Consider the following 27,609-nt stretch of genomic DNA (forward strand, 5'->3'; position numbering starts at 1 on the left):
TGGGGGGGGGGAATAAAAGCAGTTTTGGGACAGTCAATCCGATTGTTGAAATATGAAGGACTTTTAGCTTTGGCGTGAAAATATTTAATCGGTGGCTTTCTTGGTGCTTAGCTGTTTCCTTGCTGACGTTTCATGACCCAGCTAGGTTACACCATCGGTGCTATGAGTGTGCAACCTGTGGCCTTCGGGGGGTGGGGGTGGGTGGGGGGGCAAACCTCAGGGATGCAGTCCACATTTAACCAGAAAGTTGTGGTTGGGTTCCCTCCCTCGTGAAGCAGGGAAGTCAATGACCATCTCTTTTGCCCCTGCAGGATTCTGAGTTCCCTAATTGTGCTTGGATTTCAGCTGGTCATTCCGCAGCCTTCCGTCGATCACAGAAAGGTAAGTGGTGTCTCTGTGTGTGTGTGTGTGTGTGTGTGTGTGTGTGTGTTATGCAAGGAACCGGCATGTTACGGAACAGTTTTGCAGTTCTGCATGCTTTAAGCTCCTTCAGTACGCAGTAAGAGCGGAGGTGGCGCAGTGGTTAAGGGTGCAGTACTGCAGGCCACTTCAGCTGACTGCGATCTGCAGTTCAGCGGTTCAAATCTCACCGGCTCAAGTTCGACTCAGCCTTCCATCCTTCCGAGGTGGGTGAAATGAGGACCCGGACTGTGGGGGCAAGTTGCTGACTCAGTTTGCTAAAAAAAATTTGTAAAACCGCTTAGAGAGGGCTGAAAGCCCTATGAAGCGGTATAGAAGTCTAATAAATAAATAAATAAATGATGAATAAATAAATAAATAAATAAATAAATAAATAAATAAATAAATAAATAAATAAATAAATAAATAACAATGGTTCATTTAGTGGTCTTAAAATGCTGAAATGTTAAGTAAAGTCTGGTCTACAGCTAGAGTTTCGGGCGTTATCTTGCTTCAAGATGCCTTAATAGATTTCCTTTCCTTTATTGTCATTGTACATATATACACAGTTTACACATACAACACAATTCACATAACACCCAGAGACCAGGCCCAACACACATAACTATCCCCAAACACCTACCACACACACACCAAAAAATCCCCCGCCCCTAAACCACCCAAACATCCACACAACAGACCAAGTAGTGCTGTCCAACCAATCACTGGTGGTGACCCTTTAGTTCAGTGGTTCCCAAACTTGGCAACTTTAAGACTTGTGGACTTCAACTCCCAGAATTCTCCAGCCAGCTTGCTTGCTTGCTTGCTCACTCCCTTCCTTCCCTCCCTCCCTCCCTCCCTCCCTCCCTCCTTCCTTCCTTCCTTCCTTCCTTCCTTCCTTCCTTCTCTTGGCACTTCTGAGTCCAGCTAGTCCAGCTGGCTGGAGAATTCTGGGAGCTGAAGTCCACAAGTCTTAAAGTTGCCAAGTTTGGGAACCACTGCTTTAGTTCATTGTTGAGTGCAATTATAGTTCCGGGATAAAAGCTTTCCGGAAGATGTGTGGTCCGAGTTTTAACTGTTCTGTGTCTTCTGCCACAAGGCAACATATTAAAATGATTGTAAGCAGGATGGGAAGAGCCTCTGAGAACGTTGCGCAACTTCCTCAAACAGCGAGATGCGCAGATGTCATCCAGGGCTGGTAGCTGAAGCCCGGTGATCTTCCGGGCAGTTTGAATGATTCTCTGGAGAGCTTTTGTGTCTGCCACAGAGCTGCAAGAATGCCGTATGTCAGGACACTCTCAAGAGTAGGACAGAAGGAGACGCCTAGATAGATTTCCATCCATCGTGACCACAAATGGAATCGGACCTCCCATCATCTAGTGATGCGGTCGTAAAGTGAGCCACGCCTGGTTTTATGACCACTTTGCCACAGCCGTTAAGCCAATCACCCTGTTGTGGTTTGGGTTTCATCTGTTGTTTCCCCCCAGCTCAGATTAAACCAAGCGCAGACCTCAGGGGTGGTACCTCCATCAAAGCTGTTAGTGTCTTGGGAAAAAGACGCAAATCCAGCCTCCTTTTTCGTCCTGTCTCCAGGCAGCTTCTTAAGGGAAAGGAAAGATCAAACTTGCAAATCTGATCCTGTCTTGAAATCCCGTTTCAGCCAGAGCTGAGGCTCAGCTCTTCAACAACAGGCTGATTTGCCTGCTTAATCCTCACTTGAATGTACCTTTCCCCCCCCCCCTCCTCATCCTTCAGAAGCCACCAAAAGGCAATTGTGTCCTGAAGGCACATCAAGAGCCACACTGGCTTTCATCTCGGTCGGGGTGGGGTGTGGAGGAAGCCACAGCTTCAGTCGGCTGAGAAATGTTAGCCTTTCCTTCAGAGGCCGCTGGGCCTTGTCAACTCCATTGTTCTGGAAGAATGTGAGCGCCACGCTGAGAGTTTAGCATTCGTTTCCACCGTTTTGGGCTTTTCTGCGACGGGTTAAACAAGGACATTAGCTTTGGAGCAACTTTGATTTTTGGAATGTGTGCCGTGTTTCCCCAAAAACAAGACCTCCCTGGATAGCAATAGCAATAGCAATAGCAGTTAGACTTATATACCGCTTCATAGGGCTTTCAGCCCTCTCTAAGCGGTTTACAGAGTCAGCATATCGCCCCCAACAATCCGGGTCCTCAGTTTACCCACCTTGGAAGGATGGAAGGCTGAGTCAACCTTGAGCCGGAGAGATTAGAACCGCTGAACTGCTGATCTAGCAGTCAGCTGAAGTGGCCTGCAGTACTGTACTCTACCCACTGCGCCACCTCGGCTCAGATAATAAGCCCTGTTCTGCCCCGGGCAATGAGGTTCTGCTCGGGCAGCCAGTTAACTCCACGTTTGGGAATATCTTTCAGTTTATTACCAGGCATCCTTAATAGCAAAACTTACAGTTCAATGTTAAGATTCTTCTGACTTTCCATGATCTGTCCCATCACGTAGTGTAAAAAGATGATGATTTTATCCCCATGCTGAGTGGAGATGTAGAAGGCTACTATTCCAGTTCACAAAAGCAATTGAACTGCCCGGCTATAAACATCGCATGTGGGCAAGATGCCCTGATGGCCAATCATAAACAGAGACGTGATCACATGTCATGGGACTACATTTCCCATAAGGCAGTCTCTGCCTGCATTTCCCATGAGGTGGTTTCTTAAAGGAGACAGTTCTTAATTCCTACACTAGCTATATACTGCTGGGGCAGCACAAGCCCAATCGGGTTTTTGAGTGCATGCGCTGAAATAAGCCCTCCCCTAAAAATAAGCCCTCCCCCAAAAATAAGGCCTCCCGGAAAATATTGCCACACAGCAGCAGCCCTGAGGTGACCACGCTTGCCGCCTCCTGCACGTCAAAAATAATAAGACTTTACATCCAGTTTTAAAGTCACCCAGCCACTCTGGAAGAACACATGGCCAAGGACTGGACTTGTTCCAGAGAGATTGTGATAAACCAGATTCCTCTCCTGCTCCCAATTCATCAAGGGTTTTAAGCATAAACACTTGTACGGACGTTCTCAAGGATCAGAGGGAGTTCACGTTTGGGTGGAAGGAATCTTTGTCCACTTTCTACATCTGGTTTGGCTCCAGCCTTCTCTGTGTGCTCCAAAAGAACGAGTTTGCTGGGAGACGTTTCAAGGTTACAGATGCACAAAGATCTGGGTGACATTAGTCCAGGCTGTTTGTCCTCTCAAAGTCCTTTAAGACTCGACAGATGTGGTGGGGCTGGTGGTCTTTTCCAGGCATTGCCCAGTTTTGAGGTCTCTTCTGTTCTCATTTGGCCATGTGGGATCATGTCTGGTTGACAGTTGCTACATACTTTGGACGAAAGAATCTCAACGGTTTTAGACTTGATAAAAAGGACACTCTTGTTTGAGATGTTTAAGAAGAGACTGTCGGACAACCATTTGTCTAAAACGGTCTAGGGTTTCCTGCCTAAGCAGGGGGTTGGACTAGAAGACCTCCAAGGTATCTTCCAACTATTCTACTCTACTCTACTCTACTCTACTCTACTCTACTCTACTCTACTCTACTCTACTCTACTCTACTCTACTCTACTCTACTCTACTCTACTCTTCTAATTCTAATTCTAATTCTAATTCTAATTCTAATTCTAATTCTAATTCTCTCTATTCTATTCCCTATCCTATCCTATCCTATCCTAGCCTATCCCATCCCTATATTCTATTCTATTCTATTCTATTCTATTCTATTCTATTCTATTCTATTCTATTCTATTCTATTCTATTCTATTCTATTCTATTCTATTCTATTCTATTCTATTCTATTCTATCCTATCCTATCCCACCCCACCCCACCCCACCCCACCCCACTCTTACTTCTACTTCTACTTCTACTCTCTATTCTATTTCCTATCCTATCCTATCCTATCCTATCCTATCCTATCCTATCCTATCCTATCCTATCCTATCCTATCCCTATATTATATTCTATTATATTCTGTTATTCTGAATTCTGTTATGTAAGGTGGGGGCATATCTCCCCAAATATTCTCTGGATCACCATCCAAAGTCAGACAGACAGATGGTTACCTCTATCTATTGAGTAAAATAGAATCTTAGAATCCACCTTGATCAAGAATAACTTATAGTTAGATAACATCACTGTTTAGATCTCATTTCATATTTGGATTCTTGGAATAACTGTGCCTTCGACCCCCACCATAGATATTGTCTCTTCAAGGGCTCACGCACAGTTTCAACAACTATAGGTCACGTTGTGAGATCTCAATCTTGTTCCTTCACGGTCTAATGGAAATGGCTTTGGAAAGGACGTAAAATGGTTGTTGATGGTTGTCTTAGAGTAGAATATTTGAATGAAAGTCAGAGCTAGAACACATTTAGGAAAATGGATGACTGCCTCGAGCAATTATCTCACCATTATTTCCTACTTAGCATATATATGAAGTTGACTCCGTGAAGGCATAATTCAGAAATGTAGAAACGAATAGTTAAGGGAGAGTCTATTAAGGGGCTATTAATATGACTTTTAACTCTTGCATTTGGGGTGGCTGTTATTATTATTATTTTTTTAAATGGGAATTCTCCAGTGCTGGCAGACAAATAGCCCGAGGTGAATTAATAGGTGTTGATTCCAAATGTGAAAAATGGACGCTAGCTTTGTAGGCCTGCTTAACATTTAACCTCCCTTTCCTGCTTCCCTTCATCACCCTGGAGCTGTGAATCTCATAATTCAGAGGCCGGGAAGTCCAACAGCAGCCATGGAAAGGCAGCTCATAACTCAGGCAGATTAGTTATTCTGACTGGCGCCAATCCAAGTCATCCTGCGGGCATCAGGAGGTTGGTGTGTATGACTGGTCTTTCTGCTCCTCTAAGTACCACCAATGGTCTTTTAGCAGGGAAAAGCCCAGCTGCCTTCTCCCTGCCCCCCAAAAGAAGAGCCACTGGGGTTACCAAGCACTTTGGTGATCGTCAACGTCTACATTTAGAGGTGATGCTTTTAAGTCCCTGCTTCCCGCTTGAAAACCCAAAATGTTCTGGTCCCACCTGCCTAGATGTCCCCGAGATGCTTTTACAAAAGGCAACTGGATTTTCCTCGAGAATGTTTCACTTCTCATCCAAAAAGTTTCTTCAGTTCTGGATGAGAAGCAAAATGTGTTCAAGGAAAACACCTTCCATTTTTCTACTCCTAGTAGTGAATAGAATAGAAATTAGATTAGATTAGATTAGATTAGAGTAGAAAAGAAAAGAAAAGAAAAGAAAAGAAAAGAGAGAAGATAAAAAAGAGAGGAGAGGAGAGAATAGAATATAAATTAGATTAGATTAGATTGGATTAGAGTAGAATAGAAAAGAAAATAGAGAAGAGAAAAGAAGAGAGGAGAGGAGAGAATAGAATAGCAGAGTTGGAAGGGACCTTGGAGGTCTTCTAGTCCAACCCCCTGCTTAGGCAGGAAACCCTTCACCACTTCAGACAAATGGTTATCCAACATCTTCTTAAAAACTTCCAGTGTTGAAGCATTCACAACTTCTGGAGGCAACTTCTGTTCCACTGATTCATTGTTCTCACTGTCAGGAAATTTCTCCTTAGTTCTAAGTTGCTTCTCTCCTTGATTAGTTTCCACCCATTGCTTCTTGTCCTGCCCTCAGGTGCTCACAACAACAAGGAAGTCCAGTTGCCTTAAAAAAAAACACCTTTGGGACAACAACTACGACCTGGATGATTTGAGAATCTCCGTAGACATTTACCTGCCTAGATATGGGATGCTTAGAACCTCCCTTCTGTGATGGGGAGATGATTGGGGGGCATGTTGGGTGAGGAAAGGAGGAGGTATTGGCCATTTTGGGTTCTGCCTGCTGGGGAATTCTGGGAGTTGAAGTCCACAAGTCTTAACCTTGGCCAAGGTTGGCCATCCTGGTTTAGAGAGTTGCAGGTTGAATGTCCGTGGAGTGATGTTCTGAAGGACCCTTTTTGTGATCCGGTTAGAAGCAGCCACCACCATCCGTTGCGAATACTTTTATTTTTCTCCTTCCTAATGTTTCTGGCCAAACTTGCTTTCTTTCTGTGCCAAAAGTTTAATCGATGGGGAAGGGGAAACAAGACAGATTTCGGAAGGGACACGTGCTAAAGTCACCCAGACTCTTCCCCCCACTCCTCTTTTGATGTCATGACTAATAAATGTGAAGTTGCATTTCAAAACGGAGAAACATCTGGATTGCATTGGCAGGAAAAATCTGTGCATGCATTGTAACAAATAAAGATGACACTGAATTAGCTTATGTTGTTAGTACGTTTTTGACAAATCCTCCTCTCCAGTCAGGGTCAGTGTGTGCAGAGAAGAAGTTGGAAGATGTGGTTTGTGGGGATCTGTGATGCCCGAGGGAGGGATCTTGTGTGTGTTGGTGTGTTTGTATTGTGTCCGGCTGCTGTGGACTTGTTGCTAGTTGCTGCCAAGCAGAGTTCAAGCTTTTCCTTCTGGATTGTAAAATTACTCATTCTCCTAATTTCTGAATCCCTCCCAGCTTGGAAAGTAAAGCTCAGAGAATTCCTTTACCTGATGCAGTTGATTAATTAGGTCGCAAAATGAATCCATCTGTGAGGCCAGGCAGCACCCCCCTCCCCCATTCTTCTCTGTAGAACATGGTTGGTTGTATCTTCTAGTGGCCAAAAGTGTTTCAGCCAATCCAGCTTCCCTGTGTGGAACATCCATTCAATCCCACCCAATCAGAATAGAGCTGGCAGGGACCTTGGAGGTCTTCTAGTCCAACCCCCTGCTCAAGCAGGAGAAAAGTGGCTGTCCAGACTTTTCTTCAAAACCTCCAGTGATGGAGGCACCCAGAAGTTCTGGAGACCAGCTGTTCCACTGATTAATTGTTCTCACTGTTAATTAAGTAAGTAATGTTAATCATTAGGGTTACATCGCCTAATATCCAATGTTTTATTAGTTTTATTGTTTTAAATGAGGTTTTATATTCTGTAAGCTGACTTGAGTCGCCATGTGCGGATAGGTGGCACTATAAATCCAATACATGAAATAAATAAAAGAAAATAAATGTGGCCCAGGTATCTACTTGATATAAATAGATATTTGAAGCCGTCTAAAACAGATTGGCATTATCTGTAGGGGAATCTACCTATTATAACTATGCCCTACTGTTTTCTTTTAATTTACTTCTATACTTCTATCAGTTATATACTTTTATGATAGGCAGATGACCATATCAATAAGATTTATATTCTATTTTGGCATCAGGGGTCTCTCAAGAATGGGAATTGCTGGTATCTGCCTTGCCAGCTTCATTTCTTCTGCTACAGGAAAGTTTAGTAGAAGATAGGAAGGGAGACTCTCAAAACTCAATGAATACACTGTCCAATGGTAAACCAGCGTTTCTGGAATCCTGAAACCGCTAAGGACATAAGCAGGGATTTGCTGATTGGACTCCTGGCCCATCTACTCAAGGAGTCTGTCCTTATAGAAGACAAGGAGCTGCCTATGGAAGCCCACCAGTAGATGGCCTTCAGTCATAGTCATGAATCTCAATGAGTTGCGTGAATTGGTCCAACCCTTTTTGGAAGCAGCCAAGCTGGTAACCAACCTGGACCACTAGGAGATTGGTGGACGTCAACTCCATGTTGGCTGGGAATTGAAGTCCACCCACCTTCAAGTGGGCCCAGGTTGAGAAAGGTTGCGGTAGAGAATTCCAAACTTGAATTACACACGGTGTAAAATGAATCCTTTCATCTTGACCTAGTCTACTTTGAAAACACGATGTAGCCTCACTCCTTCATCTCTTCTGGTCTCCCTTCTAGGTGCCCCAAAGGATAAAAGATGGGAGCGTTGCCCCAGAAGAAGAGAGTGGAGGAATCCCTGGGGTTTGGGGCAGCTGGGGACCTTGGTCAGCGTGCTCCAGAAGCTGCAGTGGCGGAGTGATGGTGCAGATGCGGCCATGTCTTCCAGGGTACTACTATGACAGGGCCTCTCACAATCCTGGGCATTACTCGGCTTCAGGGAGGGCGCTGGGCCACCTCCAGCAGCTGCCACAAGAAGACTCCCTGCCGCCTTTCTCTGGTCACATCATCTCGGCCATCCGTACATCGGTGCCTCTGCACAGAAACGAGGAACCCGCACGGGTTGCCCTCTCCGCCTCCTTTGGAGAAGGACGCAACGACAGCTATTGGAGCCGAGGAACCTCAAGAGGCGCTCAAGTTTCTCAGTCCCGGAGACGTAGCCCCAAATCAGAAAGAAGGTAGGTCTTCCTTCCTTCCTTCCTTCCTTCCTTCCTTCCTTCCTTCCTTCCTTCCTTGCTTCCCTCCCTCCCTCCTTCTTCCTCCCATCCTCCTCCTCATCCCCCTCCTCCTCCCCCTCCTCCTCCTCTTCTCCTTCTCCTTCTCCTCCTCTTCCTCCTCCTCCTCCTCCATCTTCTCCTCCTCCTCTATTTCCTCCTCCTCCCATCTTCTCCTCCTCCTCCTCCCATCCTCCTCCTCCTCCTCCCATCCTCCTCCTCCTCTTCTTCTCCTCCTCCTCCTCCATTTCCTCCTCCTCCTCCCCATCTCCTCCTCCTCCTCCCCCTCCTCCTCCCTCCTCCTCCCATTCTCCGCTTCTTCTCCTCCTTCTCCTCCTCCCTCCTCCTCCTCTTCTCTTCCTCCTCCATTTCCTCCTCCTCCTCCCATCCTCTTCCTCCACCTCCTCCTCCTCTTCTCCTCCTCCTCCTCCATTTCCTCCTCCTCCTCCCATCTCCTCTTCCTCCTCCCCCCTCCTCCCTCCTCCTCCCATTCTCCGCTTCTTCTCCTCCTTCTCCTCCTCCCTCCTCCTCCTCTTCTCTTCCTCCTCCATTTCCTCCTCCTCCTCCCATCTTCTCCTCCTCCTCCCATCCTCCTCCTCCACCTCCTCCTCTTCTTCTTCTTCTCCTCCTCCATTTCCTCCTCCTCCCATCTTCTCCTCCTCCTCCCCCTCCCCTCCTCCTCCCTCCTCCTCCCCTCCTCCTCCTCTTCTCCTCCTCCTCCCTCCTCCTCCCCTCCTCCTCCCTCTTCTTTCTTCTCCTTCCTCCTCCTCCTCCTCCATCTTCCAACCATTCTCCACAGTTCAGTTGTAAGGTCCGCCTTATGGAGGATGAGTGCAATACGCAGGCCCTTTACCTGGTTGCCCCCCCCCACCTATTATGAAACCATTTCCCTCCTGCCTGTTTCTTAGAGACCAATGTGTTTGTTTCTGCTCTCAGCTAGTCAGTTTGAAGCTTTTTCTTAAATCACTTAATTGCAGGGATGTATTGAAACATGGCATTTTCCTCAATTTGCTTTCTTTCATTCTCACTATGTAAACTAGTTAAGCAAGGCGGCATTTCGGTGAAAGGTTATAGATAGATACTTCTGAGAGATTACTACATTTCCTCTAGAGTCGGGATGGGTCTTCTTCCAATTGTAGGATAGAGACCGGTTGCAAGAGGAGCTTCTGACAAGTCAGGCGCAGACTTGTCCCGCTAAGTTTTATAGCTGTGGGGAAAGGACTTGACATCAAACAAGCTCAGATGCAGATGTCTGCATGCTTGGAGCATTGAAATAAAATTTTCTCTCCCACCCCTGCCAAAGGAAAGTCAGAAGCAACACTTCATATGGAACAAATAATGGTAAACAAGGGCTCTTCCTCATTCTCCGAATCAGATTTTCTCATTTCAAATGTTTCTCCCAATCGTTCTCCAAAAACCTTCCCTCTGGCGACAGGAATATCAGTGGGGCCACCAATGGTCAGCTGGGATCTGTGCAATCGACGGCATTTTGAGGTCGCTTCTAAGATTGTTAACAACTCCCGCTACGTAACAACTCCTGCTACAAGAGCCGAGGTGGCGCAGTGGTTAGGGTGCCAGTACTGCAGGCCACTTCAGCTGACTGCTATCTGCAGTTCAGGGGTTCTAATCTCACCAGCTCAAGGTTGACTCAGCCTTCCATCCTTCCGAGGTGGGTGAAATGAGGACCCAGACTGTGGGGGCGATATGCTGACTCTGTAAACCGCTTAGAGAGGGCTGAAAGCCCTATGAAGCGGTATATAAGTCTAACTGCTATTGCTATGAGCCGAGGTGGCACAGTGGTTAGGGTGCCAGTACTGCAGGCCACTTCAGCTGACTGTTATCTGCAGTTTGGCGGTTCTAATCTCACCGGCTCAAGGTTGACTCAGCCTTCCATCCTTCCGAGGCGGGTGAAATGAGGACCCGGATTGTTGTTGGGGGCGATATGCTGGCTCTGTAAACCGCTTAGAGAGGGCTGGAAGCCCTATGAAGCGGTATATAAGTCTAACTGCTACTGCTATTGCTAAGATCAATTTCTACGTCTCTAATTTATCTTTGTCTAATTTATCTTTGTCTCTCGTCCGTGCCTCTTTTTCCCGTACCTTTCTTCTAAAGATAAACCTAAGTCTAAACTCACCTCTGCCTCTATAGTAAATACATTTTTACAACCTGTCACACACACTGTGGCCACCATTGGCCAACAGACTAATCCACCCTTGGCTTTGTGAGCAAACCTACAACACCCTGTCAGAATTTTAGACATGTTCTAAAACCACAGATATTCCTTTGGACCAGGGCTGAAATGCTACCGGTTCGGGCCGGTTTGCCCAAACCAGTCGTAAAAAATGCTACCGGTTCTCCTGAACCAGCAGTAAAAAAAAATGCTTTAAAAAGTTCCAACAATCAGCTGTGCAACAATCAGCTGCGCCACCCAATTTATATTCGAAATCCTGCTTTCTAGCAAATCTAAATTGTGCAGCACAGCTGTTTCCTCCCCCTTGCTCTTCTACTTACCTTTGCAGACTCAAAAAAAAAAGGTTTCTTAGCGTCTGGGGTGCACATGTGCACAAAGCGTGTGTTTCATGCGCATGCACGTGTGAAGCAAACCGGTAGCAGATTTCACAGCCTTTCAGCCCTGCTTCTTACACATGATTCCTTGAGCGATCTCTCCATACATGCTATTTCCACCATGGTGAGGACTAGCCTCTATTTTGTGCCAAGGATGAATAAAACCAGGAACCTCTGGTGTGTGGCATCAGCCTTCCCTGAACATTCCCCAAGGAGCAATCTCTGACCACTGACTCATATAAAACCCTTCCTAGCTCACTCCATGTGTCATTAAAGCAGGGCCTACTTAGCAATAGCAATAGCAGCTAGACTTATATACCGCTTCATAGGGCTTTCAGCCCTCTCTAAGCGGTTTACAGAGTCAGCATATCACCTCCCCACAGTCTGGGTCCTCATTTCACCCACCTCAGAAGGATGGAAGGCTGAGTCAACCTTGAGCCTGGTGGGATTTGAACCGCTGAACTGCAGATAACAGTCAGCTGAAGTGGCCTGCAGTACGGCACCATAACCACTGTGCCACCTCGGCTCATAGCAATAGCAGTTAGACTTATATACCGCTTCATAGGGCTTTCAGCCCTCTCTAAGCGGTTTACAGAGTCAGCATATCGCCCCCACAGTCTGGGTCCTCATTTCACCCACCTCGGAAGGATGGAAGGCTGAGTCAACCCTGAGCCGGTGAGATTTGAACTGCCGAACTGCAGCTAACAGTCAGCTGAAGTGGCCTGCAGTGCTGCACCCTAACCACTGCGCCACCTTGGCTCCTTCTTTTGGGAAGGGTCTCCTTTCTCCTTTTGCTGTCCTGGATGCTGTGGAGCTTCACTTGGGGGCCGGCTGCCCCTTTGCAGGTCTGAATTTAGCAATCGTGGGATCCATGAGGAATGGGGAACAGCTGTTTGGAGGTTGGGGATCTCTCCTTCAGGGAATCTCCTCTGTGCCTTCCTTACAGCTGTATCATCGTCGCATCAAAATAGGCTGCAAAACTCAGGCATTTCAATCGTGGATCTGGGCTTGTGGCAAAAAATAAAAAGGGGGGGGGAGGGTTTGAAAATGATGGCTTGACCCTCCTGTGGGGGACAAGATTCAGCTGCTTTGTTGGCAATAGCAAAGAGAGAGTTGGAAAAGGGGGGGAAAAAAAGATTAAAACAAAAATGAAGTGAAACGAAAAGGCTTTTAACCCGATAAGCACGATTTATGTTTGATGTTTTTAATGTCGTTTTGCAAGACCTTCCAAGAGATAAATAGTTGGTGGATACAATTAGAGAGCGGGGAGGGAGGCAAAATGTTGTTAAGTGAGTGTTTTTTAGAGACTGTCTCCAGCTGGGAAACACAGCCAGGATGTTTTCCTCTTAATTCTGAGAGTTGAGTTCATTTATTTAGAAGATCGATACGGTGGGCCCCTTTTTTAAAACCTGAACTCTCGGTGGCTCCCACAACCATAACATAAAACCGTATCAACTGGTTGAGAAGCCTTGCTGGTAGTTTGTTCCTCCTTCTCTTTTTCTCCTCGAAGCTAAGGAAGATGTTGATGAAACAACCAGAAAGTAGAGAGTAGGAATTACGACCGAGACAAACTCATTCCGGAGATGTATCTGGAGGATAGCCGGGTGGTCTTGGCGAGCTGTGCAAATACTTCCCAAAGAGACGAAATGTTTGTACCAGCCGGTAGGAAGGATGTAGAAATGGCTTTGGTGCTGCCAGGCTGCTGAGATGGTGCCCAGGTGTGGTTGAACGATGGGCATCAAGTGAGAATTAAGACTTTTAAAGCACTTTATGGTTTAGGGATGTATACTGAGAGCCCACCTTTCTCCAAATTTGTTCGCCCGTTGCGAGTCCTCTTGATACTTTTTCTAGGAACTGGAGGAGAGATGGACAGACGTTAACGAAGGTCTTCTTAAGTGGTTATTATTTGTTATTTTGGTGTAGACCTGCACACCAAGAGACTCTTCCTTAGATATGGAAAATTAACACAAAGACTATCATCAATTCCATAGGCGCAGTGGCTCAGTGGCTAAGACGCTGAGCTTTTCAATCAGAAAGTTTGGCAGTTCAGTTGTTCGAATCCCTAGCGCCGCGTAACCGAGCAAGCTCCCGTTACTTGTCCCAGCTTCTGCCAACCTAGCAGTTCGAAAGCACATAAAAATGCAAGTAGAAAAATAGGGACCACCTTTGGTGGGAAGGGAACAGCGTTCCGTGCGCCTTCGGCATTGAGTTATGCTGGCTACATGACCACGGAGACGTCTTCGGACAGCGCTGGCTCTTTGGCTTTGAAACGGAGATGAGCACCGCCCTCTAGGGTCGGGAACGACTAGCACAGATGTGCGAGGAGAACCTTCTCCTTACTATCATCAAGAAAGGGCGAATGATTACATCACCAGAAGGAATGGAATGACAAAAAGTAAAAAATACAAGAGTTAACCTGGAAATCTAGCTATGGTTTATTGGAAAAGGATCATAACCCCTCCGGGTAGAGATTTCGGTAAAACTCAGGATGTTTTAGCAGTTTGCATTGAAGGAGATTTCCCAGGTCATTGTACCTTAGTGGTCTCCAACCTTGGCAACTTTAAGACCTGTGGACTTCAACTCTCAGAGTTCCTCAGCCAGCAAAGCTGGCTGAGGAATTCTGGGAGTTGAAATCCCCAGGTCTTAAAGTTGCTGGCTGAGGAATTCTGGGAGTTGAAGTCCACAGGTCTTAAAGTTGCTGGCTGAGGAATTCTGGGAGTTAAAGTCCCCAGGTCTTAAAGTTGCTGGCTGAGGAATTCTGGGAGTTGAAGTCCACAGGTGTTAAAGTTGCTGGCTGAGGAATTCTGGGAGTTGAAGTCCACAGGTCTTAAAGTTGCTGGCTGAGGAATTCTGGGAGTTAAAGTCCCCAGGTCTTAAAGTTGCTGGCTGAGGAATTCTGGGAGTTGAAGTCCACAGGTCTTAAAGTTGCTGGCTGAGGAATTCTGGGAGTTAAAGTCCCCAGGTCTTAAAGTTGCTGGCTGAGGAATTCTGGGAGTTGAAGTCCACAGGTGTTAAAGTTGCTGGCTGAGGAATTCTGGGAGTTAAAGTCCACAGGTCTCAAAGTTGCTGGCTGAGGAATTCTGGGAGTTGAAGTCCACAGGTCTTAAAGTTGCTGGCTGAGGAATTCTGGGAGTTGAAGTCCACAGGTCTTAAAGTTGCTGGCTGAGGAATTCTGGGAGTTAAAGTCCACAGGTCTTAAAGTTGCTGGCTGAGGAATTCTGGGAGTTGAAGTCCACAGGTCTTAAAGTTGCTGGCTGAGGAATTCTGGGAGTTAAAGTCCCCAGGTCTTAAAGTTGCTGGCTGAGGAATTCTGGGAGTTGAAGTCCACAGGTCTTAAAGTTGCTGGCTGAGGAATTCTGGGAGTTAAAGTCCACAGGTCTCAAAGTTGCTGGCTGAGGAATTCTGGGAGTTAAAGTCCACAGGTCTCAAAGTTGCTGGCTGAGGAATTCTGGGAGTTGAAGTCCACAGGTCTTAAAGTTGCTGGCTGAGGAATTCTGGGAGTTAAAGTCCACAGGTCTTAAAGTTGCTGGCTGAGGAATTCTGGGAGTTAAAGTCCACAGGTCTTAAAGTTGCTGGCTGAGGAACTCTGGGAGTTGAAGTCCACAGGTCTTAAAGTTGCCAAGGTTGGAGATCACTGCCTTATGCAACATTGCTCTGAAAAAATCTTCCAACCTCGAGGGCCGTGGATGCAACACGGATTGTAGATGCCTGGCCTCGCTCACAAATCTGACCCAAGGGCTCCACCAAACATTGTGTTTTTTTCAGCGGCAACACATCTCCTGCACTTCTTCATGAGGAACAAATGACTTTCCGAAGGAGAATTGCACATCTGGCGGCCTTCCCAGGGCTGACTTCTGAAAAAGCCAGATTGATAAATAATACCCCAAAGCACGCACGGTCATAGCGGGGTTGGTCCTGGATGTTGGGGATGTGGGCCTGTGAAACTCAGCACTGCACAAACCCAGAGACAGATTTGACCCGTACCTATTGACCTCTGTCCCTGCAGTAAAATAGAATAGAAGAACAGAGTTGGAAGGGACCTTGGAGGTCTTCTAGTCCAACCCCCTGCCTAGGCAGGAAACCCTATACAGTTTCAGACAAATGGTTATCCAACATCTTCTTAAAAGACTTCCAGTGTTGGGGCATTCACAACTTTTGGAGGCAACTTCTGTTCCACTGATTAATTGTTCTTAACTGTCAGGAAATTTCTCCTCATTTCTAGGTTGCTTCTCTCCTTGATTAGTTTCCACCCATTGCTTCTTGTTCTACCCTCAGGTGCTTTGGAGAATAGCTTGACTCCCTCTTCTTTGAGATATCGGAAGACTGCTATCATGTCTCCCCTGGTCCTTCTTTTCATTAAACTAGACCTACCCAGTTGCTGCAACCGTTCTTCATATGTTTTAGCCTCCAGTCCCCTAATCCTCTTTGTTGCTCTTCTCTGCAATCTTTCTAGAGTCTCCACATCTTTTTTACATCGTGGCGACCAAAACTGGATGCCGTATTCCAAGTGTGGCCTTCCCAAGGCATTATAAAGTGGCATTAACACTTCACGTGATCTTGATTCTCTCCCTCTGTTGATGCAGCCTAGAACTGTGTTGGCTTTTTTGGCAGCTGCTGCCCACGGCTGGCTCCTATTTAAATGCTTGTCTACTAGGGCTCCAAGATCCCTCTCGCAGTTGCTACTATTGAGCAAGGTACCACCTATACTGTACCTGTGCATTTCGTTTTTCTTGCCTAAATGTAGAACCTTGCTTTTTTCAGTAGATGAAAGGATAGGTAGATGGTCTCCGTCTGTGACCTCAGGGCATCCTGGACCAAGATGTTGGTTTTGGAAGATGGGTTTACTACTGCTTACACCTGTCACGTAGAAGGTTACTACCACTACTGATACTTTGTCTTTTGGTGGTTATAAGAGCTAAGGGTCTATTATCAGCCAAGAGGGTTAGAGCAGACTCTGTACTTGAATCAAATTCTTGATGGACTTCCTTTTGCAAAGGAAAAAATAAATCAATTGTCAGAGAGATTTATGAGAGGCCGAAGAGCTGGGTGGAGAACATAGTTTTTTTTTAAAAAAACATCCTACATTGACCGGAATTAAGCCTCTTTCCCTTGCTAATGAAAAATATTAATGGGAAGAGTTGGGTAACAGTTTATCAAAGACATTTATTGTACTGGTAGCACAGGTAGCACAGTGGTTAAATGCAGCACTGCAGGCTACTTCAGCTGACTGCAGTTCTGCAGTTCGGCTGTTCAAATCCCACCGGCTCAGGGTTGACTCAGCCTTCCATCCTTCCGAGGTGGGTGAAATGAGGACCCGGATTGTTGGGGGCGATATGCTGACTCTGTAAACCGCTTAGAGAGGGCCGAAAGCCCTATGAAGCGGTATATAAGTCTAACTGCTGTTGCTATTGCTAATATCCTGCAAGAAGTGGAGAGATCAGAGGGGGGGGGGAAATGCATGAAGGAAGGGATCCAGGAACTAGCAAGTTCTCAGTTGGCTGGGATTTAAATGTCCTTCCTGCCAATCTAGTTAGTTCTGCTGTGGAATTTGCGTGTATCTTCTGCCTGGGCCTTACACCCAGGGTCAAACCTTCTGGCCTACCCAAACTCGCTTTGGGGCAATTGAAAATAAAATCTCACAGAGAGATGGCAGCTAATTTAAGAAAGTTGGCATACTGTTGGAAGCACGGATGTAAAATTGGGGAAGGAATGCCAGGCAGATTGAGTGGGTGTCTTTTTCTGCTCTTCCCCTGCATGAATCTTCCCCTGCATGAGCCGAGGTGGTGCAGTGGTTAGAGTGCAGTACTGCAGGCCACTTCAGCTGACTGTTAAGCTGCAGTTCGGCGGTTCTAATCTCACCGGCTCAAGGTTGACTCAGCCTTCCATCCTTCCGAGGTGGGTGAAATGAGGACCCGGATTGTTGTTGGGGGCGATATGCTGACTCTGTAAACCGCTTAGAGAGGGCTGAAAGCCCTATGAAGCGGTATATAAGTCTAACTGCTATTGCTATGAATTAAACCCCAAGTTCGGGGACTTCTACCCCTGTTTTCTGTGTGTTTCACAGAGCAGGATCAGGCGTAAGCGTTGAATAACATTTGTGGTCCTTCACAGGACTTCAGTAGCTGGAAGGTAAAATGGATTTCAAGGCTGCATGTGGCTTTGGGGTGTCAGATTGCTTGCCCCCCAAGAATGAGGGAACGAGATGAGGGCCTGAGGTTTTGGTAATCGTCCTGAAGGGAGCCGGAATTCCTCCACACCCGGGAGGAGCAATGGAGCAAAACGAAACATTGGCTCTGGATGTCTATCGGCTCAGTTGCGCATTCAAGAAAAATGTTCCTGCTAATTTACACCATGGAGAAAGAGAACGGTAGTAGCTGAGTCGCGGGGGTGAGGGTGGAGGGGCTAAGGGGTGAGTGGAAACTGGACTCCATCCTATCTGATGGGGAAAATTGATCGAAGGTCGTTTTCACCCAGCTGGCTGTTAGAATAATTGATTTTGCATAGTTGATTTTGACAGCGCCACGATGCCTAACTAAGGTAGATCCTGGCACCCAAATTGGCAACACTAAACCTAGCTTCCCTTCTTCTTAAAACAAACTCCCTCCCCGTGTTTCTTTTTGGAGCGCTGATTCAAACCCTGCATGACACGGTCACACACAGACTCACAAATGTTGTGGGATACGATAACGCCCATGCATCGCATTGATGCCTGTAACCAAATCGTTTTGCACGAGCTGTCTTTATCATTAGGGCCCTGTCTTCCTTATAAAAATGCGTCTTTATTTTAGGCAGAAGAGAGGACAAGCCTGAAATATAGCAATAGCAATAGTTAGACTTATATACCGCTTCATAGGGCTTTCAGCCCTCTCTAAGCGGTTTACAGAGTCAGCATATCGCCCCCAACAACAACCCGGGTCCTCATTTTACCCACCTTGGAAGGATGGAAGGCTGAGTCAACCTTGAGCCTGGTGGGATTTGAACAGCCGAACTGCTGAACTAGCAGTCAGCTGAAGTAGCCTGCAGTGCTGCATTTAACCACTGCGCCACCTTGGCTCGGTATAATATGAAATATGAAACCCCGGGAGATCCATTTTGCTCACTAGATAAATTGCCTTTCCTGGCTCAAAATTTTCAAATCTCACGCTAAAACCAGGGTTAGTCAACCTTTTTATACCTACTGCCCGCTTTTGTATCTCTGTTAGTAGTAAAATTTTCTAACTGCCCACCGGTTCCACAGTAAAGGTGATTTTATAAAAACCTAATGAAAATGTTTTTAAATGATGCGAAGACATTTTTTTAAAAAAGTCAATTAAATTAAAAAGAGCCGAGGTGGCACAGTGGTTAGAGTGCAGTACTGCAGGCCACTTCAGCTGACTGTTATCTGCAGTTCGGCGGTTCTAATCTCACCGGCTCAAGGTTGACTCAGCCTTCCATCCTTCCGAGGTGGGTGAAATGAGGACCCGGATTGTTGTTGGGGGCGATATGCTGACTCTGTAAACCGCTTAGAGAGGGCTGAAAGCCCTATGAAGTGGTATATAAGTCTAACTGCTATTGCTAAATTTAAAAAAAAGGAAAGTGCTTCAGTATTGGACAAAACCCTTACCGCCCACCATGAAAGCTGGAACGCCCACTAGTGGGCGGTAGGGACCAGGTTGACTACCACTGCGCTAAACGCTACCGTTTCTGGGAGTCCCCCTTCTTGGCGCTTCCATCCGAGATTAACCGTAGCAACTGGAGCCTAGGGGACACAGCTGGACACACACACACACACACACACACACACACACACACACACACACACACACACACACTTGTGAGGTCTCGGGGTGCGTAGTGAGAGATACCAGCAGCTTACATTTAAAAAAAAAAATCAGTGAGATAAAACTTCTGTTTTAGATAAGTCCAGCAAATCTGCAAGTCTCATGAGATGAGGTTGTATCTGGTGCATGCCTGCCTTTTTGACATGTGTTATCTGTTAAACAGTAGCTTGTTGTGTGATGATAGCAAAGGATTCTTTTCCCCCACCCTCACCCCCCATTCCTTTCACTGGCATTCTCTGTGGATAAACTCTGTCTGCAAGGCATAGAACAATGAAAAACCCTCTTCTTCACCGAACGATTAATGCCTTGTGTTCCCCCTTTTGGTATTTGCTGTTTGGCTTGCAAAGCTTGCTTGAAGCTTTGAGGAGATACTTGCTGAGAACTTGAAAAGTTGGACCATAGATTTGCCCCCCAAGTATTGTCCTCAGGTTGTCCCCTTTTAATAGGGGGATTACGAACAAGAGAGCGTGCTGCTGTGTAGGTGAGTCTAGATGGCCTTGTGGTCCATGCAGAATATCTTCCATAGTTCTGGTTTAGTTTACTTTACTTCATTGTCATTGGTACATGGTAGAACAAAATTAAATGCCGTCTTCAGTGAACATTATAACTATCAAAATAAAAACGCAAACGTAGATCCTTTACTTTCTATATAATTGAAATTGAAAACCCGATATTGCACTATACTATAGAATTCAATAGGGTTAGAGGCTGTTTCTAGCCTATTTGTCGTTGTTTTTATTATCCTGTACCGTCTGCCAGATGGTAATAGTTCAAAAAAAAAAAAGGGGGTCCCAGGATGAGATGGATCTTTAAGAATGTTTTGAACTTTCTTAAGGCAGCGGGAGCTCTAAAGCATCTTCCAAAGAGGGAAGAGGGCAACCCATAATCCTTTGGGCAGTGACGTTGACCCTCTGGAGCAGTGGTGGGTTTCAAAAATTGTTGGAACCTACTCTGTGGGTGTGGCCTCCTTTGTGGGAGTGGCTTGCCACCCATGTGACCGGATGGGAGTGGCTTGCCGCTCATGTGACCGGATATGAAATTATGAATTAGTACTTAGGTCGGTCCAAGTAGCTATTCAGAAACTCTGGCATTGAAGCATGCAAGTCTTAAAGCTGTATAGTTACAAGATCCTTGCCAGTGGTGGGTTTCAAAATTTTTTGGAACCTCTTCTGTAGGTGTGGCCTGCTTTTCAGGTCCACTGGTGGGACCTCTTCTAACCGGTTCAGTAGATTTGACGAACCGGTTCTACCGAATAGGTTCGAACTGGTAGGAACCCACCTCTGCTCTGGAACACTGTCCTATCTGCCACGGTGCAATTGGCAAAACACATTTCTTGCACGCTTTCTGTGACTGGATTCATTCATCACTCTGAGCTTCAGGAGAATAAGAGGTGAAGCCCTATTGGGTTGGTATTTGGCTGATTGGATCTGGAACTGGTCTCTTGAAGTTGTTGATGGCTTGTTTTGAAATTTGATGGCTGATCTGCTTTACTCCTCCTCTCGCTTGTCCTCAGAGGCCGCAAGAAAAGCTCCATTGGACCCGGGAAATACGGCTATGGGAAAGTTCCCTACATCCTCCCTCTGCAGACGGACACGGGACAATCGGCACACAAACCCCGGAAGCAACGCCAGTCCAGGCAACCTGCACCCAACCCACAAGGGACCGGGGGCACCTCCACTTTTGCCCATCCAGGTAGCCCTTCCCATCACCACCCTGGAGGAACCCACCAAGGTGACCACCGATCTTCTCCAGCCAGGACTCAGGTGGCCGGTAGTTCTTTCTATCAACAGCCGGGCTCCCATTTTCAGAGCTTCCCGACGGGATCTCAAAGCTTGTTCCAGGGAGGAGAACAGAGTAGGCATCTCCCCGGAGCTCCTCATCCCCCCGTCCAAGGACAGATGTCCACTCAGCCGGCCGCCGCAATTGTGTGCACCGGAGCCTACAAGCAGTACAGACTCTGCAACACGAACGTAAGTCCTCCTTTCTGCTCCGGGCTTTCCACACCTTCGGACCAGATCCTTGTTTTGAGCATAGGGATTTTAAGAGCCAAGGTGGCACAGTGGTTAAATGCAGCACTGCAGGCTACTGCTAGATCAGCAGTTCAGCGGTTCAAATCTCACCGGCTCAGGGTTGACTCAGCCTTCCATCCTTCCGAGGTGGGTAAAATGAGGACCCGGATTGTTGTTGGGGGCGATATGCTGACTCTGTAAACCGCTTAGAGAGGGCTGAAAGCCCTATGAAGCGGTATATAAGTCTACTGCTATTGCTATTTTGCGGAGAAGGAAGTCACTTGGTTTCAGTGTTTGTCGTAACTTTGAATAGTCACTAACTGAATTGTTGTAAGCCGAGGACTAGGTGTACCAATAAGAGGGGGAAGTGAAGGAAACAACAGGAATCATAGGAATAATACTACAGCTACACTACAAGGGTAAATATACATAGACCTCAGACAGTAGTAGTAGTAGTAGTAGTAGTAGTAGTAGTAGTAGTAGTAGTAGTAGTAGTGGCAGTTAGACTTCTATACCGCTTCATAGGGCTTTCAGCCCTCTCTAAGCGGTTTACAGAGTCAGCATATCGCCCCCAACAACAATCCGGGTCCTCATTTTACCCACCTCGGAAGGATGGAAGGCTGAGTCAACCTTGAGCTGGTGAGATTTGAACCGCTGAACTGCAGATAGCAGTCAGCTGAAATAGCAGTTAGACTTATATACCGCTTCATAGGGCTTTCAGCCCTCTCTAAGCGGTTTAGAGAGTCAGCATATTGCCCCCAACAACAATCTGGGTCCTCATTTTACCCACCTCGGAAGGATGGAAGGCCGAGTCAACCCTGAGCCGGTGAGATTTGAACCGCTGAACTGCAGAACTGCAGTCAGCTGAAGTAGCCTACAGTGCTGCACCCTAACCACTGCGCTACCTCGGCTCTTTTCAGCAGAGTGATGGCATGAGGGGAAAAAACTCCCTGTCTCTAGTTCCGTGATGGTAAACCTATGGCACGCTTGCCACAGGTGGCACATGGAGCCATATTTGCTGGCATGCCAGTCGTCAGCTCCAGTGCGCATATGTACACCGGCCAGCTGATTTTCAGCCTTCCGGAGGGCTGGGGAGGCGGCCGTTTTTCGAACTCTCCAGCCTCCGGAGGCTTTCCTGGGGAGGCTGAAAAATGGCCCCAATGAGCCTACAGGAAGTTTGGAAACGACCCATTTCCGGCTTCCGGAGGGCTGAAGGGGGGTGTTTTCGCCCTCTCTAAGCTTCAGCAAAGCCTCTGGAGACTTGGTGTGGTGTCCATGCATGCATGTGCGGGGGTGGGTGGGTTGCGCACTCATGCACAGGTGGGCGGGGAGGATTGAACTGGTGTGGGCATGCGCAACAATTTTGGCACACCATAAATTTGGCCATCACTGGTCTCGTTGTTTTGGCATACGATGCTCTTCTTGAGGGAAGGAGCTGAAATAGCTGATGTCCAGGATGTGAGGACTCTACAGCTATCTTCTCAACTGTCCTTCTGACCCACAAAAATAGAGGTCCTTCCATCTGAACCTTTGTCCAGAGCATTTCAAAGTTCCTTGTCTTTTTTTTATTCCATTTTTCTCCCCCAAGCGAACACAGCTCCTTTCTCTCTCTCCGCTTCCCCTGCCTTCTTTTTCCTTATTAAAACCATCTTTAAGAAAATAGTTATGGGGAAGCCCATTCTGGATTCAGCTGCTACCCAGTTGGGGGTCATGACCTCACTGTGCCCTAGATGAATAGTTTAAACACCAAATCATAAAAAGAGAAGGAGGTGGGCTCGCGCCGAACCCTGGAAAATCTCCGGTGTTTATCCACCTTCTGCATGATCTCCCAGAACATACATTTTAGGCAGTAATTTAATTTATTAGCCCGAAATAGTTTAAGGGCTCCTGCTAGCATGGAGAGAATACCAAGTTTGCCTTTTATTTGGAACATTCTCGGTGGTTAATATAATTTCTCGGGGTGGGGAAAACCTCTCTTAATTGGAACTGTAGTGTTGGGTCATTTCCCGCAACCCCCCCCTGGATTCTAGTTTGGGGCAGTTAATTAATAACAAATTAACTCAATCTGATTTTCTCCATTAGGTCATTTCCTTGCGGTTATAGTTTTAATGTTTTTTTTCATGCAGAGCAGAAAGCCATTTTTCATGAGTGACGCGTTGGATCATATAGAGTTTCAGCTTAAGAGAGTTTGGTTTACATGCTTCTGAAAACACATTTAAAGATCGGCGCTTTCTGGAAGGGTGATGGTTTTTTTTTTTTTTAAATTAAGATTAATTGTCCATTGTTTAAGAAACACTTGAAGTTGTATTCAACGCAGGGCAAGAGCCGTTGGATCAGTCACCAGTTGATAAATGGGACCCAGTGGGATGCTTGGCTGGAAGGGGATGGAATAATTAAAGCAAATAAAAGTATTCGTGAAAGAGCTGCGAAAATAGAAGGGAAATGTTGCCAGATGTGAAGATGTTTCCCTGCAGGGGGAAGAAAAAAATTCATCGTGGTACATAGAAGGCTTGGCTGCTGGTTCAGTTCCAGAACAATGTACAATAGGCGTTAGCATTGTTCATTCATTTCCTTGCTGGATAAAAACAGTAGTTTTGAGAACCCAAATAGACTCAAAGAGAAACGAATCAAATGCAATTAGAATTGGGACTTTCTTAAGTCCCACATCAGCTCATCATATATAATGAGCCAAGGTGGCGCAGTGGTTAGGGTGCAATACTGCAGGCCACTTCAGCTGACTGCTGTGACAACATTCTTGGATGGATTTTATCAGGTCTGTCCCAGGTGGGACTGAAAGGAAGACTGTGGATCTGCTGATCTGGAGCCAGCCTCATGCATTCTTGTCATCTGTATCTTTAATAATTCGCCAAAGATCGGAGCACTGGGTGTTCGTCGACTTCCAGAATTTTGAAATTATGGTAAACCCACCCAGCTCATCTTTGATTCTTTGGTCAGTTCATCTAAAGAAGGCTTCCTTTGAACATCTGGGTCTGCCCGGATGTGAAATTCATCCGCCATTTGAAGAAACGTCTCTTGGGGGAAAAAAAAATCTATATGTTGGTTTAATTGCATGGAGGTTTCAGGAAGCCACATTCCGACTGTGTGCCGTTTCTCTTTGCGATTCAGTGTTTGGAAAAGGTGTGTTCTCAGACAGTCAACTTTAGAAGATTATTTGTTTTGCTGAGAGCAGAAGGATTGGCAGAAGCTGTTGTGCAATCTTTGAACGTAGAGCTTTTTACTTGGAATTTCCTGGTTGATCCATAATTTACTCATTTTAAAGACTTTCCTTATGTTGTTTTTGGAGTTGAACTCCACTCCTAAGCACTATGTAGGTGCATCCATTTATTTTCTTGGTCACAGTGCAGAAACGATTGAACATTGCCTTATTTTTAAGCTTGCCACTATAGCAGTAGACTTATATACCGCTTCATAGGCCTTTCAGGCCTCTCTAAGCGGTTTACAGAGAGTCAGCATATTGCCCCCAACAATCTGGGTCCTCATTTTACCCACCTCGGAAGGATGGAAGGCTGAGTCAACCCTGAGCCGGTGAGATTTGAACCGCTGACCTGCTGATCTAGCAGTAGCCTGCAGTGCTGCATTTAACCACTGCGCCACCTTGGCTCTTATAGCCCCAGAATTCCCTAAAATGGGAATTCAAGGTCTCATCCTGCTTAAATTTCTTCCCAAACTCATGGTGCTTCTTCCAGATTTTACTCCTTCCATGATGGGGTGACTTTGAATTCTGAGAAATTGTAGCTCAAAACCACCTCTTCTTTTTAGTAGAATATATGTGTATGCTTGTATTTGTGTTGTTGTTATTATACAGAACAATGTGAAATCACAGCTGTCAATTCTTTAGCTGGTGTTGACTTTCATTCTCATCCACTTTCCCCCAAGAATCTTGGATGACATTATATATTGGTGTAATACACATTATGCGCAGATCCAAGCAGGAAGTGCCTTGGCAATTGACAGATGGCAATTGACAGATTTTCCAAATGCCATCCAATTTTTTGGGGGGGAGGGATTTGGCATCCAGTTTTATATTACATTGAAATTCTGCTGTCTCCATATATTTATATCCATATTAGTAGTAGCAGTCGTAGTAAAATTACAGCCTTATCTGATGCAATTAGCAGAGGAGCCAAAAAGTTACTCCTTAGTAAGTGAAAGCCTTCAGGCTTTCAGACGGATTTTGTCCAATGGAAATAACGTTTCACTGCTTCCTCCTTGAACCGTGCGTCTCGGGAATTACATACGTTTTCTAGAAGTACGACTTCAGCGACAAGGGAGATTTGGATGGATTTTTGAAAAGCACACTTTATGAAAGTGTGGCTGTAGCTGGAGAAATTGCCAAGTATGTGACTTGATTGAAAGAATTTGCTCAAAATAGCCATGTCCCCCAAGGCTTGGGAGGGTCTCAGAGATGCTCTGAGTAGGGCTCCAGGGTAAACAAAGATAGATACTTTGCAATAGCAGTAGACTTAGCAGTAGACTTATATACCGCTTCATAGGACTTTCAGCCCTCTCTAAGCGGTTTACAGAGAGTCAGCATATTGCCCCCAACAATCTGGGTCCTCATTTTACCCACCTCGGAAGGATGGAAGGCTGAGTCAACCCTGAGCCGGTGGGATTTGAACCGCTGAACTGCTGATCTAGCAGTAGCCTGCAGTGCTGCATTTAACCACTGCGCCACCTTGGCTCCTATCCACTTTCTCTCTCTCGCTCTCTTGGTCTGTTTTCCAAATTGATTCTATTTTATTCCACTTGTGTGGCACGATTGGCTTTAAATCCGTAGAGATTCTCAGTCATCCAGGTCAAGAGTTGCCTCTTGAAAAAACACCTTTGGGACAACCATGACCTGGATGACTGAGAATCTCTGCAGACTTTTAAGATTAAGATTAGATTAAGATTTAGTTTATTTGTATGCTGCCCTTCTCCGGGAGGGACTCAGGGCGGCGAACAACTCAAAAGGGGGAAAAGGGGGAAAAGGGGATACAAACACAATACACGTAATTAAAATACACAAGAGTCACACAGCCATACAAGTCGAGAGGGGAGGGGAACTCATCAACCCCAGGCCTGCCGGCACAGCCAGGTTTTGACGGCTTTCCGGAAGGCCTGGAGAGAGGTGAGGGTCCGGATCTCCGCGGGGAGTTCATTCCAAAGGGCCGGAGCTGCTACAGAGAAGGCCCTCCCCCGGGTGGTAGCCAGATGGCATTGGCTGGTGGATGGAACTCGGAGGAGGCCGACCCTCTGCGATCTAACGGGTCTATGGCAGCCGCGCGAGCGATTGTGGGTGCACCTCGCTTCACCCACGTAACACCTATCCTCCACGAGCTGCGCTGGCTACCTGTCGATCTCCGGATACGCTTCAAGGTGCTACTTACCACCTATAAAGCCCTTCATGGTAGTGGATCTGGGTACTTGAGAGACCGCCTACTGCCGATCACCTCCACACGACCCATTAGATCTCATCGTTTAGGCCTCCTCCGAGTTCCATCCGCTGGCCAATGCCGACTGGCCACCACGCGGAGGAGAGCCTTCTCGGTGGTAGCCCCGACCCAATGGAACGATCTCCCCGTGGAGCTTCGGTCCCCTCACCACCCTCCAGACTTTCCGCACAGCCCTTAGAATCTGGCTATCCCGTCAGGCCTGGGGCTAAAGATTGTAACCCGCCCGAATGGTATGAATGTTGTGTTTTAATCATGTATTGTCTTATATGTAAAAGTCTGTTTTCCCCCCCTTCCTTTGGATTGTGAGCCGCCCTGAGTCCCCCCAGGGAAAAGGGCGGCATATAAATAAACAATCTAAATCTATGGGAGGTAATTGGCAGCAGGCGGTCTCTCAAGTACCCAGGTCCAATACCATGAAGGGCTTCAAAAGAAAAAAACAAGGAAGTCCAGCTGTCTCCTCAAATAGCACCTGTTGGCTTTGGAGAATCTGGAAAAGGCTGGTCACTAACTGGATGTAAAACTAATCATGGTTAAGAAGGATGAGCATTTTAACCGATGTTTTAAAAAGTGTCCTGACTGAAATGGAGCTTATTAGCATCTTCAGTTCCTGGATGGGTATCCGGTTGACTCATGGCCAATAAGGATGAGTTTAGGATTTTCTGTTGGATTATTTTAAGTTTTTAAACCAGATGAGTGCCGTGGTCCGTCTAAATTCTAAATAACATGGTTAACGCATCTCTCCCACAATTTGTTTCACAGCCCTGCCTTGAGAACAGAAACATCAGAGAGGTGCAGTGCACATCGTACAACAACAAGCCGTTTATGGGCCGTTTCTACGAGTGGGAGCCCTTTGCTGAAGGTAAGAAGATACGCCTCTGGTTTGGTCAAAAACGTGCGCGTAGCCTCCTTCACTTTTTTGTGATGCCGTTCATTGCGGATAGTAGCAGTGGACAGGAATATTTAAATATTTCCCCTCCCAACTTATTCTCTACCAACTGGGAGTATCTTCGTGTTGCAGAACGTTGTTAGGTAAACATTGAAATGAGGACCTTCTTATAAATCTGTCG

At 46.4% G+C, this 27,609-nt stretch overlaps 1 protein-coding gene across 1 annotated transcript in view; it reads left to right on the forward strand.

Moving 5' to 3' along the window:
• The window catches only part of THSD4 (thrombospondin type 1 domain containing 4), a 179,498-nt gene that overhangs the window by 14,820 nt on the left and 137,069 nt on the right, over nucleotides 1–27,609 (forward strand). The window contains exons 3-6 of the mRNA XM_087703985.1: nucleotides 312–381; nucleotides 8,220–8,656; nucleotides 20,591–21,047; nucleotides 27,302–27,401. Of these exons, the coding sequence (XP_087560111.1) occupies nucleotides 312–381; nucleotides 8,220–8,656; nucleotides 20,591–21,047; nucleotides 27,302–27,401 (1,064 nt within the window). The remainder of the gene's footprint in view (nucleotides 1–311; nucleotides 382–8,219; nucleotides 8,657–20,590; nucleotides 21,048–27,301; nucleotides 27,402–27,609) is intronic.

The sequence above is a fragment of the Thamnophis sirtalis genome, unplaced genomic scaffold, assembly GCF_051295495.1.
Source record: "Thamnophis sirtalis isolate CommonGarterSnake01/CBP01778 unplaced genomic scaffold, rThaSir2_p1.2 scaffold_2, whole genome shotgun sequence".
NCBI classification, from domain to species: domain Eukaryota; kingdom Metazoa; phylum Chordata; class Lepidosauria; order Squamata; family Natricidae; genus Thamnophis; species Thamnophis sirtalis.